At 36.5% G+C, this 16,101-nt stretch overlaps 2 protein-coding genes across 5 annotated transcripts in view; one reads left to right on the top strand and one right to left on the bottom strand.

Moving 5' to 3' along the window:
• RAB19 (RAB19, member RAS oncogene family) overlaps positions 1-16,101 on the bottom strand; it is a 327,487-nt gene that overhangs the window by 94,815 nt on the left and 216,571 nt on the right. The gene's annotated exons all lie outside the window — the stretch shown is intronic.
• Positions 1-16,101, top strand: part of KDM7A (lysine demethylase 7A) — a 64,130-nt gene that overhangs the window by 36,169 nt on the left and 11,860 nt on the right. For 3 of the 4 annotated variants that reach the window (XM_062616435.1, XM_062616432.1, XM_062616431.1), the window contains 8 exons: positions 1,744-1,831; positions 2,550-2,656; positions 5,676-5,767; positions 9,430-9,519; positions 9,975-10,196; positions 11,513-11,637; positions 12,129-12,286; positions 15,834-15,931. In XM_062616435.1, the coding sequence (XP_062472419.1) occupies positions 1,744-1,831; positions 2,550-2,656; positions 5,676-5,767; positions 9,430-9,519; positions 9,975-10,196; positions 11,513-11,637; positions 12,129-12,286; positions 15,834-15,931 (980 nt within the window). The remainder of the gene's footprint in view (positions 1-1,743; positions 1,832-2,549; positions 2,657-5,675; positions 5,768-9,429; positions 9,520-9,974; positions 10,197-11,512; positions 11,638-12,128; positions 12,287-15,833; positions 15,932-16,101) is intronic. The other variant, XM_062616433.1, reaches the window with a different exon arrangement.

Here is a 16,101-nt window from a genome sequence, read left to right as displayed (position 1 = left end):
AAAAACACCCTGATCTCTACTGAAAAATCACTTTCACTGTTCTTGCTTGCACTGATGCTAGTGGATGTCATAATTATTTTATAATCATTGAAATATGTTCGGAGCAGTCTTCTGATTTAAAATCAGTCTTGCATGTAGATGCATAGCACCTACTGTGAGGCTCTTGAGAGTTATTTAAATATTACTCAGGATACTCTGTGGTCTACACCAAATTTTCTTGCATTGTTACATGGAACTTGATCAAACTACAGCATAATATAGCAAGTAGGAATGTAGAAAAATTAAATCATTTGGTTGATAGAGGCATGCCATAAAAATCCTTGGTGTTGATGTAGCAGTGATGAGGCTTTGTTATCAGTTTTATCAGTGTCTGGGGATATGTGTGCTTAAAGGATTGAAACGCATATATTCCCTTGGAGAATCGGAGGTATTAATCTACTGCAGTGATTATGATAAGAGTGAAGAACTAAAACCATATTAACAAATGCAAAATGCAGCTGGTAATTCAAGGCAGTTTTCACTGCACTGCATTTCTCAAAGAACAGAAGTAAAAATGAACAATGTATAATAGTCTTTTTTTTTTTTTTTAAAAAAAGCCCTCAGGTTGCATCCATCATTGTATTCTACATTCTCTTGTATGCCATTCTGTAATGTACCTCCTTCCCAGGCTTCATAGTAAGCATGTTGCTTAATCAGCATAGTCGCTAGGTTTCAGGTCTTTTTACATATGGTGCCACAACAATTGGAACTAGTTGTTCATAACTGAATTGGGGCATGGATTTAATGGTAGCTTGCAATATATAGTTGCTTGTGATTTGTGCTGATATTGACTCAAGTTGAGGAGCTTCCTGTGTTTGTACATCTTGGCTACACTCAGTCAGACCATTAAGTAATCTGCAACTGTATGACCAACTCATCTTTTGTCAAAAGATCATATGTATGCATGCGAAATCAGAAACAATCTTAAAAGAAGAAACTCTAGTTTATTTACATTAAAGCTGCACAGTATAAATTTTTAAAATAACTATTTTTAGCCAGGAAGCTAATATTATATGTTCTTTTGCGTACTTGAAATAATCCAGTAGTAATCAGCTAGATTGGTAGCATAATGTTTGCCATACTTTGCCACGTTCAATTGTAGAGTTCATAGGGACAGGATTTCAACTACATGACAAATTTATATAGTCGGAGTGCTTAGACTGGGTTTTAAACTGATCATAGTATCACTGGAATTAGGATGACTCTATTTAGAATAATTTATGGAGCCATGTCTGAATTCCTATTTGAGAAACTTCAGTATTGCTAGATTACTTGATGTTGAGCAAACTGCTCAGTTATTGTAAGCAATGTGTAAATATTTAAAGGAATATAATTTTGTAATTTTGTGATTTGTATCTTTTGTTCAGTATAACTTAACTCTCCTGACTTGCTTATTTTTGTTGATGGAAAGGAAAAATGGGGCTGAATTTTTACTTTAAAAAAATCACTGGCAGCCTTGCATTCCAGTGAAAAATGTCTTAATCTTAACACTTTCCGAAAACCACAATTCCACTAGATTTCTGAAACTTGGAATTTAAGTTCTGTTAAAATTTACTTACAGCACGGAATACAAGTTTTGTGTTGTTTTTTTTTTTTTTTTCTTTTTTGTTCCCAGGTACAGTGTTTTTTAGTTATATATGTATTTAAAGACAGTCTTACAATAATTTATATGTATGCATTAAGTTTCAAAATCTGTCATTACAGGCTGGATTCATGCTGTGCTCACGTCTCAGGATTGTATGGCTTTTGGAGGAAACTTTTTGCACAACCTCAACATTGGCATGCAGCTCAGGTTAGTCTCAGCTCTTCCTGTACCTTTTCCTCAGTAAGTAGGGTACTCTTTTAATAGATATTTTTCTTCATGCTTTTAACCAGGATGAGATTGATACAGGCTCTCAGGCAGACAGTAGTGGCATTTTCAGTCAGAATGTATCAAGCACATTCTCTTCTTTCACTTTTGGAAAGTTTGGTTTGAAATCAAAATGAAGGATATGCATGAATGTAAGCAAATAAAAGAATAAAGAAAAAAAAAACTCTGGAAATTAGTATGAGTAAAACAAAACTGAGCAAGCCCAGGTGTGTGACATTGAAGTTGAAATGAGCCAACTCAAGTCAGCATTGCTCTGGGGGCAGCTGTATATTTAGATTTTGTCCAAGATACGGAGCTGTCTTCTAAATGTATTGTTTTTATTTATTACAGTGGAATCCTGGTAAAATTCTGTCTGTTAAAAGATCACACATTGGGTTTATATTATAGCTTTATGAAGTCCAACTTTATTCTTAGAAGTGCTGCAGTCAAACTTCATAAGGTCAGAGCCTGGATAAGATTGAGCTCTGGTCTCGTCTGTAGTCTTGTTGAGATTTAACTATATGGTACTTGACTTCTTTCATTTATCACAGCCATGGTTATTTTATTTTAGACATTGAGTCATTTTGAATAATTATGTAGTTGAATAATGAATTTGATAACTAGAAAATGTTCATGTTTTGTACTATTTCTACTTATTCAGGTGTTATGAAATGGAGAAGAGGCTAAAAACCCCTGATCTTTTCAAATTTCCTTTCTTTGAAGCCATCTGTTGGTTTGTGGCCAAAAACTTACTGGAAACATTGAAAGGTAAGGTAATCCTTGTTTTATGTCAAAAGATAGACATGTATCTGCTTTGATTTTTCTTTTTTCCTCTTTGCTGATAATGGAGATGATACCGCTGCCATGTGAACAGAGGAAACTTTGAAACTTTTTAAGCTGGAAAACCAGGCTTGATTTTATTTTCTTTTTTAAGCCACATTATTTTAGATCCAGCAGTTCTTGGTTCTAGCTAATGATCTTTCTGAAAACTACTTTGGTGATCAAAGGTTTCTAGGCTAACTTGCACTGTGCAGAAGTCTTAGTGCTCTTGGTGATGCGTGTAGCTAACACTTTGTAGCACGCTGCTGGAAGCTTTGAACTATTTTATTGGTGTTTGCCATCCAATGCTGATGACATATCTGGTCAGTGAAAATACATTATCAAGGCTGTGTATCTGAGATCCTGGTGCAGTGCAGTTATGCTACCAACCAAACAGGATTAATTTGCCATTATTTGAAATGACCTTGTTAAAGAAGATAAACTCCAATGACATCGGTTTTTCACTCAGGCTGCTTCTGTAATAATTTAAGATTTTGAGTCCCCTTTGATAGTCTACTTCTTTCAGCAGAGAACTCTCTAAATGATCCTACTAATTTATATTTGTGGGTTTCTTCTTGGTGGCTTTGCAGCTGAATGAAGAGGTTTTCTCGCACTTCTACAATTTCTTTGACCTTTTCAGTCAAACTACCTGTTGTCCTTTGTAATGAGGAGAAAGGTGTCTGTGAGGGCTTTTGTAGGAAAGATGCATCAGTTCTTATGATCTGTGTTAAATCATTGGTATGTTTATCAGTAGACATCTCAACAACCTCTTGTTCTTGACAGTTGCTGGTCCTTTCCAAACTTCCTCTTCTAGTCCTGTAATTCCTGTATCTGTACCTGTGTATAATTCAGCTTGAGAGACCATCTGTCTGATTTTACCTTCTTTTTGTCAAATATCTTGCCCTCTGCCTGTTCTATTTAATCTTAATAAACATCATATTCCAGATTGTGTAATTCAAAGGAGATAAATCAGTTCAGTGAGGAGCCTGCTAAATTCAGCTTCTGCTTTGGAAGAGAGCAGAATCTCATGTAATCTTTTTTTTTTAATATGATAATAGTCACAGTTACTGAAAATTACTTATTCTCCTTTCAGCAGATGAAGGCATTGAACAACTCCTGTTTCCTAAATGAGCATTTGAAGTTTCTGGATGAGCCTAAAGAAACTTAGAAATCTTACCAAATAGAACAAACTTGCAGAAAAATTTTACTTAAAAAGAATAAAAAAAGGGAATATTTTTTTTGCTTTGGTTAGTCTCACTCCTATGTATTTAAAATTTGCAAACTCGTTGGAAGATACAGGAGCTGTATTCCTGCTGGAAAAGCATTGGGATAGATGTTTCTATATCATCCAGCTAGTTATGAGTCATGTCCTGTGTCCATCCCTACTTCTTCCACCTCCTCTTTTTGTCCCATGACTCCTTGAGTACATAGACTGGGAGCCTTTTGTGACTTGCGTCTTAGGATTTTGTGTTGCAGAACAATGCTGTGATCTATAAAACTACCGTAAAGAACAATAATAGAGGTTTCCATGGCTAGAGTGAAGATTATGTTGGGTTTGGCATCAAGATTCATGTGAATTAGGTGTTTACTGGTCAGAATCCATAGTTCTATTAAAAAGAGATGATACACGTTTGTGAAAGGTAGTGGTGGTGACCAACTTGTAAAATGTTGGGTATGTGGTTGTTAGCAGTACCTTATGTGAAATTCAGGTCAGTAAGCAAGATCAGCACAATGTATCTTTCTGATTCTTTTTATACAATGATAACAGGGTCATAAACATTGTGATTTTTTTTGTCTTTCATTGGCAAGAAGTTTTTTATATTTTAAGTGTGGTAGGTTTTGCCTAAACTATTTTTCTTCATAGTTCTTGGGGCTTCAGAATAGGTAACTTCATCTGTCTGATACTCAGTAATTTTCTTTACTTTTAAGTCGTGCAGTATTTTCTATGGCAGCTGAAAAATTCCAGCCTGTGGTGCTGCATTGTATCTTCAAAACTGTCCACTGAGTAAGCTAGTGGGCAGGAAGATTTCAACTGCAGCTCAATGACTGATGCTCTTTCTCCAGTTGGAGGCATCTATGAGCGAAAAACAGCCGTTTAGTAACAGAACTTCCTTTTTTTCTGCCAGCAGACCAAATACAGTATCCATCAGAATAGTGTTTTATTAGTATATTCTTTTAAAGGAATAAAATGAGCCCAGTAGTTCTAATGTTAGTCTACTTGCTGTTGACAAGTGGAAGTATTTGCTAGGAGCATGGAGAGAGGTTGCAATCTCCTTTTGACTGTTTATGGAGAATTGTTTTTTTCCATTCTCCCCCCCCCCCCCCCCCACCAGGGAAAAGAGAAAATTGAGAAGAAATTGTAATCACTTGGAAGCACCAGCTTTCTTAAGAGCAGCTTCTGCAGCAGGGTGGTTTCCACCCCACCATAGTCCTCCCACTTTGATTTTGGAAGGAAAAATGATGTAAACTGTGTGAGGGAGAACTGTGATAATTGGAAGGGTGACAAAAAATGGGGAGTGGAAGTGTGCTAGTGTGAACCATTTGCTCTACGTATGGGAATAAGCAATAGGAATTCTAATTTGGAGATACATCCCACATCCTTCTGGTCCCCTTTGACTAAAATATTTTTGAATGAAATAGAAGTGATTACTTCAAATATGTTTTCTCTTTTTCTGTATTTCAGATCTCTTTTGTTCTACTTGACCATTAGTATGTTGTAGACTATCTTTAATTTTCATGGAAAATTAAAGGGAAGATTTTTATGTAGAATCACTTTAGGGTTGGGTGTCTTGTTGCTGTTGTTAACAATATGCACACAAATACAGGATGTGATACTTTGCTTGCATATTTCCTTTTTTTTTTTGTGTGTGTGGTTGTATAATGGGAACTTCATTGGCTGAAGGGTAGGTATCATTCTGTTGTTTTCACTGTTAGTGTGTTTCTAAATAGGTATCTGTATCCTTTCTAGAACTGAGGGAAGATGGTTTCCAGCCTCCAAGCTATTTAGTGCAAGGAGTGAAGGCTTTACTTACCGCTTTAAAATTATGGATGAAGAAAGAAGTAAGTATAAGTGATTTTGTTTGCTAATGTGGTGAGCTCTCTTTTGATTTACAAGTAAGTGAGGGTCTGTGCCCTTTTAAAGTTGTGGATTGTTTTTTTATCTGTTAGTGAGTAATGAAGGACTCTATGGAGAGCATGTGCTGCTCTGGGGAAGAATCATCATGATAACTTTGTGACACTAACAAAGTATTTTTTTAGGCCAGTTAATAAGCTTTTGTGTTGTAGCTGATAGAAGGTTCCTTCACATCAGGATGGGATAAGAATGCTAGACGATAAGCTGATACAGTGTGTTTTTTTTTCTTTAACAAATCTGTTTATGTAGTTGGTTCATCCTAGTCAGAGGCAATAAATGCCCTGATACTTAACATTTTCCTTTCATGTCAGTGCTTTGGAGAGCACACTTCAGGTACACCTCTTTTGCTAAAGAGTCAGTTTAGATTCAGATGAGTTTGACTTCAGTTGAATACTGTCACTGGTGAACATTGGCTGACTCTAATAAAATCATTAGTATGTTCTCTGTGGTGGCTTTGCTGGTGCTCTGCTCTCAAGAAAAGCTTATTTGTTTTGGCACAGCACTGGATCTGGCCTAACCCGTGTGTTTTTCATGTGCCTGAGAATAAGACCTCTTGGAGCCAGTGCTTCTGAGAAGTGCTTTTCACTGACGGGCAGTTTTGTTCTGACTGAGCTTATGAGTTCTAGTTTGTTCCTGGCTATGCTGAATTGAAGTTGCTCTTGAAGATCTGTTTGGTCTTTTCTGTCCACAAGTTCTCCTTGTAAGAGAACTCCTTATGCAACAGGTATGGTATTTGCACAATGCTGCATTCAACATAATGAACTTCGTGGAACTGGACATGAGGTTCAAGTGCAGAGGTGGCTGTGCTGTGTGTAATCCACTAGGGTTTAGCCTGTGCTGTGTTAATGATTCCAGGTGAACCTTTGCTGGCCCTCTGTGACACTTCCGAGTTGGCTCTCCAGTGTCTTTCTCTATGCCATTCTGGATCAGAGCTAGCTAGTAAGCTAAACAGGATGTTTTGCCTAAGCTGTTAAACTGTGTGTGAATCCAAGCGATCTCTGTATCCATGGCATGGATAATAAGCAAGCTCAGTAATCAGACTGCTCATAACTGAGGTCAAACATAGCCTTTATAAATCCTTATTTTCATTTGAAATTGGATCGCAATTCTTCTCTTCTCTATTGCTGTTAACATAATATTGTATCATTTGTGTACTGTCCAGTAGCTCATTGAGTAGTTTGAGTAATACTTCATCTAGAATGTGATGTATTTCCTACTTCTCTGTGGGGAAAAAAAACAAGTGCACATGCTGCATTCTAAGTGCTTATTAATTCCCAAGCTGCTGGCTGACCAGACACTTCAGCTGTGAGGAAGCTTCACTGTATTACAGCGTTGCCTGCTGTCCGCCAGCTATCCTGTTTTGTACTTTGCATTCATGTTTTCTAGCTGCTGCTTCATAAATGAGCTAATGTTTTCTTTGCAGTAGGCCATGTGCCTGATAGGATTGTAGTTGTGTGCAGCTGCAGCCAGGAGCTTTGTACATTGCTGTATGATCTGCTCATGCTGGAGATTTCAGATTCTGAAAAAGGAATGACAAATGAATACTCCTCAAAAGAGAAGCCTACTCATGAGTTTTCACATTTGTATCATTGGGTGTGTCTTTTCAAGACATACGTGAATTACTTTAATGAATAAACTTTTTGCTGGAGAATTTCAAACTCATCTTCATCAGGGTAGTGGTATCTTCATTTAAAAACTGCCAAAAAATTACAAGATGCTGATAATAGAGGTTGAGTGCTTCTGAAATTATTCTAGCTTTCATGACTTCATTTGAATTCAGTTTGTACAAGGCTTTTACCACTATGTGTATCCTCTGCCTACTCTGGTGGAGGTCATTGGTCTGCGTCTTAGTTGGTGTACACAGTAAGGATGATGACCTGTTCAGTCATCTGAGCTCTTGGATTTTAGCTCTGGCTTCCCTCCAGCTTGCATAAGCAAAAGGCATCAGATGCAGTTTTTCAGATGTTTGATTCATGTGCAAGTGAGATTATTTTAGGCAACTCTTCTGTGTTTTAAAAAAAGGATATTAATAGCTGTTGTGAAATATTATCCTTTTTTGTAAGGAGAGAGGGATGTGGGTTTGATTATTTTTATATTATCTTTATTTTTGTGTGCGTTTTTGAGTACTGATATAGTCTCCAAATATGCGTGGCTTCATTTGCCTACCAGGACTTTTAAAAGTTGTTATCTCTTGATTTAAGACAAGCTGTTTTTTTGGGTTTTGTTTTGTTTTTACCTTTGTGTATTTCCAGTGTTCATAGAACAGTTTCTTGAAGCTCTTGAACTAATTGTAGCTTTTGTCCTTTTTGTTTTTTGTTTTTTTTTTACTTGCAGTTTATATCTGACATACTTAGGCCATTTGTTGCTACTGTTCTCTGTAGTGCAAGAGAATTCCTCAGTCCCAAAGCCTTCTTGTTTCTTTTCCAAGAACCAATATGCAGAGACAACCTAAAACCAGGTTATTTAATAACGATATTTTCAGACATGGACTTTGTAGGTATCCCTGGTTTCCTGCCCATCCTTTCTTTCTGTCAGACTATTAGGTTCTATATCAGTTTGAATTTGTTCACATATTTAAGTTGCTTGGATGGATTTACTTATTTATTTAAAACAACAGCCACAACTTAAGAAAGGTTTGATGGAAATAGACACCTTTTATACTAGCAAACAAGTGGGCTTTCCAGTGGAACTTGTTTTGTTCAAAGTGTTACTATAAATCATACTGGCAAAATACTGTGCTTGTGATAAAAACTGTTTTTATTATTAGGAAGGCTTCAGTATTTTTAAACCGGGGAAAATTTGAAGTTGGTGTTTTGAAGGATTGCATCAGTCACTTTCTCTTGAAGCCTTCATGGACAGGAAGGCTTTTGGGAGCGTAAAGTTCTTAAGTAGAAAGTACTGAATGGTCCTAAAATAACCAGTAGCTTGCTGGGAAAATTACACAGTTTAGTGACAGAGGTGCTGTGTTCTCAAGTGTGAATTTGTAGAGGTGATGTATTCAAAGAATGAACAGTGGTAAATAATAGCAGCTGATTTAATCTTGCCTGTAAAATTAATGGCACTGAAATGAATCATTAAACCATGGTTATATATCCATGCTGGCTTTTTGGGGGATGGGGGAGAGAGCATTCCTTTTAATGACTGAGAGGAAGCCAGGTTCAATGAAATGCACATACAGTATCAAATTGCTTTTAGCAGTAATTCTGCTGCTGAATCTCATTTTTGAAACATGGGTAGCTGAAAGTGTTTGCGTGATGTTTTTCCATTTAAAATAATTGATTAAAGCAGTAGCAGAATTCATGCCAGTTATCCTGTGTGAGTGCTGTTTTGTCTGTTTAATTCAAACTGAAAGTGTTTTGAGGCGCACTTTAACTGTACTTACAAAATACTAAACATTTGCTGCTTTCTAAATCTTGGAGTAGAAGCGTCAGTATGTATATGTGTATCTGGCCTGGCAGTTTGCAGTCATTACTACAGAAATTAATCTGGCTTTTTCCTTTTTCCCCCTGTAGGTTTGTTTATTTCTTATTACTTCTGCTTTTATCTGAACAATGAATTAAGTGTCTTTTCTTCCTCCTTTTGCATTCAGCTTGTAACAGAACATGCCTTTGAAATTCCAGACAACATTAGGCCTGGGCATCTCATAAAAGAGCTCTCAAAAGTGATTCGTTCTGTAGAGGTAAGACCACAGGCAACCATACATGAGCCTGTAGCAAGAAAATAATTCGAATCAGGGAATTCCGTAATACATTTCTCCTCTATACTGGTGTTTTGTGACCTTACTCCTTAATGAATGTTGATTCTTGAAATATTCTCACACTTGCATTTGGAAAGAACAGTTCTGAGAACTAAAGAGAAATGTGATCTGTTGGGTAACATACATGTCTACTCTATGCTGCCTTCACAAGTAAAACCTGATGTTTTGGTGGTAAATTTTGGTGTTAAGCACTATTATTACGGGAGATTATATGAAGCTTTGTACATCAGATCCTTAGGAAATATGTAGTACTTCTTTAAAAGGTCAAACAATTTTATTTATATAGTTTACATTTAAGTAGATGAATAAGAAGCATCACTTAAAAATGTGAATTTATTTCTTTGAAACCATTCTGAAATATGTGTTTTTAATTAAAGGAGGAAAACAGCAAACTAGTTAAAACTCAGGGAATTCTTGGTGTGTGTCCAACTTCACGGTCTTCGCATGAAACAACTTACCCTCACCACTCCAGACGAAGGGTGAGGAAACTGCGAGACCATGCTACCAAAACTCCTTCTAATCTGGACATCCTGGAACTCCACACTAGGGAGGTACTGAAAAGGCTGGAGATGTCACCGTGGGAGGAGGCAAGTATTAATGTAGGTGCAAGAAGAACAAAACTAGAGTGCATTTTTAATCTCTGTTGAAAGGGGAAAGCTTTTAACATGCATAAGAATACATGTGAGAGATGGATAGATTTGTTTTTGGTTTCTTTTGAGTTTCCCTGATGGGGATTTCTCTCTCTTCCTTGCTAAGTATGGTTTTCTTGGTTTGTGTTGGTGTGTTTGGTTGTTTTGGGGGGGTTGGTGTTTTTTTTGTTTAGGGCTTTTTTTTGTTTGTTTTGTCTTTTTTTTTGTTTGTTTTTGAAGTTCCTTCAACATTTTGGTTCAGAAGGTGCCCTGAATCCACGACCTACTTCCAGTATAGTTTTTTAATTGTAGAATAATTTAGGTTGGAAGGGATCTTAAAAGTCATCTGGTTTCAGCACCCTGCCACAGGCAGGGACATCGTCCACTAGACCAGGCTGCTCAAAGCCCTGTCCAACATGGCCGCAAACACTGCCAGGTATGGAGCAGCCGCAGCTTCTCTGGGAATTAGGACTGCTGTAGCTACCGAGTGCTACTATGAATCAGTTATGTGAAGAAAATGAGCTTGCAAATCCTTGAGGCTCTGAGCCAGCCTGCTTATCTGTGTGTTTTTTAGATAGCTGCTTCTTACAGTTCAGCTACTGTAATTTGATTAGCCTTGTTTTTCAGTCATGTTTCTACTTCCTGTATGGCTGTGCTTCCCTGCCAATAAGCCTGAGGCTGCCTTTGGTCTCCACTGTGGAACTGTGGACTTTGTAGTCATATTACAAAGGTATCGTGTAGTGAATGAGTGAAATGTAGTCTCTTGGAAAAATACTTTTTTTCAGGTTTGATGACCTTATTTCAAAAAACAGCAACAGAAGTGGAAGAAAGAGTGAGAAAATAGAAATTGGGAGCTTCCTGAGATTAAGAAATGCTGGCAAATTTAGTTGAGACAGGATGGACTGTCATAGTGGAGAAATACTGGTTTGGGTCCTTATATTGGTCTTCATAAGGCATGAACACGAGACATCCATTTAGCCCCAAAGATGGGAAGCTGAACTTAAAATTGATTATAAATAGTTAAACTGTGCAGTTCATTGCTAAAACCAAATGTTTAGGCATATTAGTTATTGTCATTTAATATAGAAATATATTGTTCAATGTCAGTATAGAATTAAAAAAAATGAATTTACACATTCCTGGTTTGGCATTTAAGTGTATTGTTGATTGCTTCAGAGTATATGTCAAATGTAATGGCTTTGATCTAACAAAGTTCTGCTTATGGCAGTTGAAGCTTTTTTAAAGTGTAGAAAAAAAAAAAAGCAATGTTGCTTTAACTTCCTTAGGATACCACAAGCTCAAAACTGAATGGGAGATTTAACAAGCCACTTCAGCCATCATCTACAATACCTGAATGGCGAACAAAAGACAATGATCTTCGCCTTCTGCTGTCAAATGGAAGAATAATAAGGTACAAAGGACTGACTGTGGATCACTTCCTATGGTCTGGAGCATGCTTATTGTTAATATTTCTGTTTATGGAGCTCTAAGTTCCTTTCTACTGGTAAGATTTGTGGTAGGAATACAGAGGGAATGTGTTGTCTGTTGTGTCTGCTGTCCCCTAGTGGAGCCACGGTTATCGAGTGAAGAGGATGAGATTCTTTGCATGTTCCTTTGTTAAAACATTTCATTCAGTTGCTCTGTTGGGTTTGTACTGGAGGGAGTGCTTCAAAGTAGGACTCGTTTGTATCCATCTAATTAAGGTGATTCTCATTAACAATATTCTGTTGCAAAGCTTCACATCTTTATGGAAATGCCAATTATACATGGAGTAAAACAGAAGTATGTACAATTCAGGATGAGGAAATGAGCATGTATCTCGAGAGCATGTTGTAAATAATGAAAGGAAAACAATTTCTTCAGGTTTGTAAGAATAACATGATTTTTTTTCTTGTGAGACAGAGATGAGAGATGCCCATTTACAGATCGAAGTCTTTACACAGCAGATAGTGAAGATGAAGATGACAGGACGAGATCAAAAAAGACGACTGTTAAGGTAGAAGAGCAGCCCTCAGGATTTGAGGGAGAAGGGAATGCAGATGCCCAGAAACCACTAAACAGTAAGCTTGTCTCTAAGTCCTATCTGTTGAACATTTTGATGATCTTGAGGATCAAACTGTTGTGAAGTCTGACTGAAATTTTACCAAAGTATAAAGGGGATAAACTAATAGATCAGAGAAGTGGTATTAGAAGTTACAACAAAACATCTGTCAAATACTATATGTTTGCTGAAGAAGGTAGCAGGATAGAGTTGAAAAGTAAAACTCGCCTAAAAAGGTCAGTGCCATCTTGAATACTATGTACATAATTCTCAGAGTGGAGGCTTAATTGGTGTTCTGGATGAGCATTTGTTCTTTTTGGTCTGTTTCATAATGTAAGAATGCTGATGTTTTTTCTTGACCAAAATATACTTCAGTGTGAAGTTCATCACATCGTTCACTGGAGAATAAAAGATGCAGCTACTTTTAAAACTATCTTATATTTAACTTTTCTGCTCCATTTGGTGATTACTTACTTGATCATACAGTTTTGTATGTTTATCTAGAGAATAGGTTTATTCCATATAGGTGATCAAACATAATTTATCATTAATATAATCTTACACTTTTAACCTTTGCAATAATCTGGAAGGTTGGGCAAGAATTTAGATTATCTGTGAAACACTTTAACCCCACTTTTCAATACTTTTAAGTTTTCCTTCACTAGGAGTTAATCTTTTTTGGTCTTTATGTAGCCTCAAGCAGTCTTGCCATGTGTTCAGCAGAACTGATCACACAGTGAATTGGCAAAGTATCACTATGGAAAGCCTGCTTTCAGTGCCTATTTTTAATAGCACTGTTTGTGGACAGTGACAAATTGGTCCTTGACATAGCTGTTCAGCTCTCTGTTTAATTATAAAAGTCACATCCCTTCATGGTAGAGTGTTCAAGATCTTGGAGAGTATGTATTAGGAAACAGCTCAACACTTAAGAGATAATAAGACTCCTCTAGAGACTTAGTTGTCTTAGTTTCCCGTACAACAATGTGTAGCAACATTTGAATGCATTGCCAGCTTGGATAAAATATTTGATTATTTTCATTAACAAAGCAATTTTTAATCTTTGTTGACTGCTTCTAAAGGTCACAGAGGACAGTAATGAAAAATTTGCATGGGAAAGAGGTGTTTGTGTACTCATGAACCAGCAAGGCAGATGGCTTGTAGAGTGAAGGCTTAGGAATATGTGGTGGTTCTTCGCTTTCAAAATTAAACTAAGTAAACTTAAGTAAATTTAAAGTAAGTTTTACACTTGAATCAAATATTAAATCATACAGAGAAATGGTAGATTTTCTTGTTGCTTTTATTTGATAATGAGAGAGAGAGGAAAAAAAGAAAGAGAAGATACCCTTCAGCAGAGAATTCCACAAAAGGAACTACCTGTTTCTATAACAGCTGCCACCTTCCATTGTTTTTACTGGGACTTAGGCCAAGAGGCAAAGTCCACAGAGAGATGCCTTTAAACAGATTAAGTTCTATATATCTTTGCATGTCATGCCAATATCCTGGTTCTCAATGGTGACCCAGTGTTATCAGAGAGACAAAGATAAGTGCTGTGCTTAATAGAGCAAGATACTTTGTGTAGATGAAGAAAAGGTAAATTTAAGATATGGTTTGAATTCACAGTAGCTTAGCTTGATCTTGCAGATAACAGCTGCTTTCATTCATCCCATTTCTGGAGTATTTCTCCTAGTCCCTGAAAGCATGCAGAGTCATAACTTTTCTGAAAGAGGCAGTAGTCCAAAGGAAAATTCATTAGAGCTATATAACTGCATTTTCTGTATCATGCATGCTGTTGCTTATCCTAGAAACTTGTTTGCCATTTTGAACTGAGCTGAAGGCTTGAGTGATCATCAGAAAACCCTTAAGTTTTTTTTTTGAGCTACAGTAATTCAGAATATTAATTTCATTGTCATCTGTTCAGCATTACTTCATTTAGCTTAACTTCATATACAGTGCTCTTGCTAATTTACCGTGTTCCTCACAGCTCTTTTTGATACCATCTTAAGGTTAATTAGTCTTCTTTAGATTTTGGTCCCAACTGTTTATTTTATTCACCTTCTGAGAACTTGTCTTATTCTTGCCTTACTTCTGACTCTACAAATAATTACCGCTTATGCAGTTTTTAGTAATTAATACACCTTGAAATATATTTGATGCCTATTTGTGAGCTTTGCCACAGTCTACATTAGGAGCAAAGTCCTACTAGAATTGCAGTGTATATGCAGGGTTACAGGTACATCTTTTATACTTGCATAATTAATGCATGATGAAGACTTGCATTCTATTTATGTTGCTTCATATAAAACTATGCTGAAAGCAAACCAGCATTTTAATTTTACTGGTCTTCATTCAAGAACTAATGTCTGATCTGTGTTGGTTTGCTTTCAGCATAGCTTTATGTGAAACTATACTCCAAAAAAACATGAAAAAGTTATGTTGCCTTCTTTATCCACTACTTTCTTGACCCACATTCATAAATTCATTTATTTTATTTGGCTTTTCTCCAAAAATCTTTTCCTAGTTAAAATGCATGCTGTAGTCTTTCACAGATTTGTACTTAGTCAAGCTTTCTGCCAGCAGCCTTGACACAGGTATACATATAGCCCATTTATCTTGAACCTTGGATTTCACTTACAAATGTTTCCTGCTCGTGGTTGTTTTGGACATACGCTGTCTTTTGAAAGTACATGCTTCTTTAAGCTGCTCAGCTACTTCATGTTTGAGCTCTTTCAGCACTTAAAAAAGTAAACCATGTGGACTAGGTGGTTGATTTGATTGATTGCTTTGTCATATGCCAGTGTTCTTGATGTCTATTTTGACACCTCATTCTCTGAGTAGTACTTTTTCTCACTGCTATCAAAAAGCATGTCTAAGGTTAGTGTTTCCTCTTTTCAGGTCTTTCTGTGATTAAAACTTATGCGCGTATGTTGTGTATTGTCACAGTAATATTTTAATCTTTGAAGAGGTCTGCCTTTTAACCCTGATTGGCAGCTCTGTAATAGCACAGAACAGGCAGAATATGCCAGTAAATTGTGATGCAAAGTAAAACTGCAAGTAATGCAATGAGTTTTTACCTTTAAATCAGTTAATATCCTCTGACTTCCATGTTTCAGTGTTTCTGTAGAACTGCCTTTATTTTAAACAAGGAAACTTCAGGTTCAGAGGGTCAAAGACGAAGTAATATTGGAGATTACTTCTGATTAGTTTTTTTCTGAGAGCCACTTCTCTGCCTCTAACCTGTATAAAAATCCAAGAGTTGTTCAAGGTAGCATCTGTGGAGGATGTACTTTGTGGGAGAGAAAAAATACATGCTCCTGCTGCACCTGATTTCTCTTCATCTGGCTTTATCCAGTCAGTCAACTTGTGGAGTTTTTTGGTCAACAGTAGGGATGTCACTAGATTTTTAAGCAAACTTGACTTGTGAACTGAATTAGTGTGTGGAAGTACTTTTGTTTACAGACTGTTAAAAACTATATATATATGTTTCTAGTTCTTTGCTTCCAAAATAATAGTTAAATATTATATGTAACAAATGTTGGGTCTTAATGTTTCAACTTTTCTCCCCACAGTGTTCTTTGAAAGTGTGAAATCAGAACTCAGGAATGGATCCTCAGAGTACTCTGATATTTCTGATTCAGAAGAATCTGAGCCTGATTGCACTACACAGGTATAGCTAGAAAAAGTCACAAAAATTAACAAAGCAATTAAAAATAATTTTGCTCATTCACTTCAAATTCATCTGGTCAAAGTTTGTCTTAAAAGAGCAACAGCAAAGCATTTAATTCTGGTTGAAGATAATACCTCAAACTTACAGCTCTGCCTTATTCTTCATTTATT

The sequence above is a fragment of the Pezoporus occidentalis genome, unplaced genomic scaffold, assembly GCF_034315485.1.
Source record: "Pezoporus occidentalis ecotype Australia unplaced genomic scaffold, CSIRO_AGI_Poc_V1 ctg19, whole genome shotgun sequence".
Classification (NCBI taxonomy): Eukaryota; Metazoa; Chordata; class Aves; order Psittaciformes; family Psittacidae; genus Pezoporus; species Pezoporus occidentalis.
The sequence above is the reverse complement of the archived record's forward strand: the minus strand, read 5'-3'. Positions and strand labels throughout refer to the sequence as shown.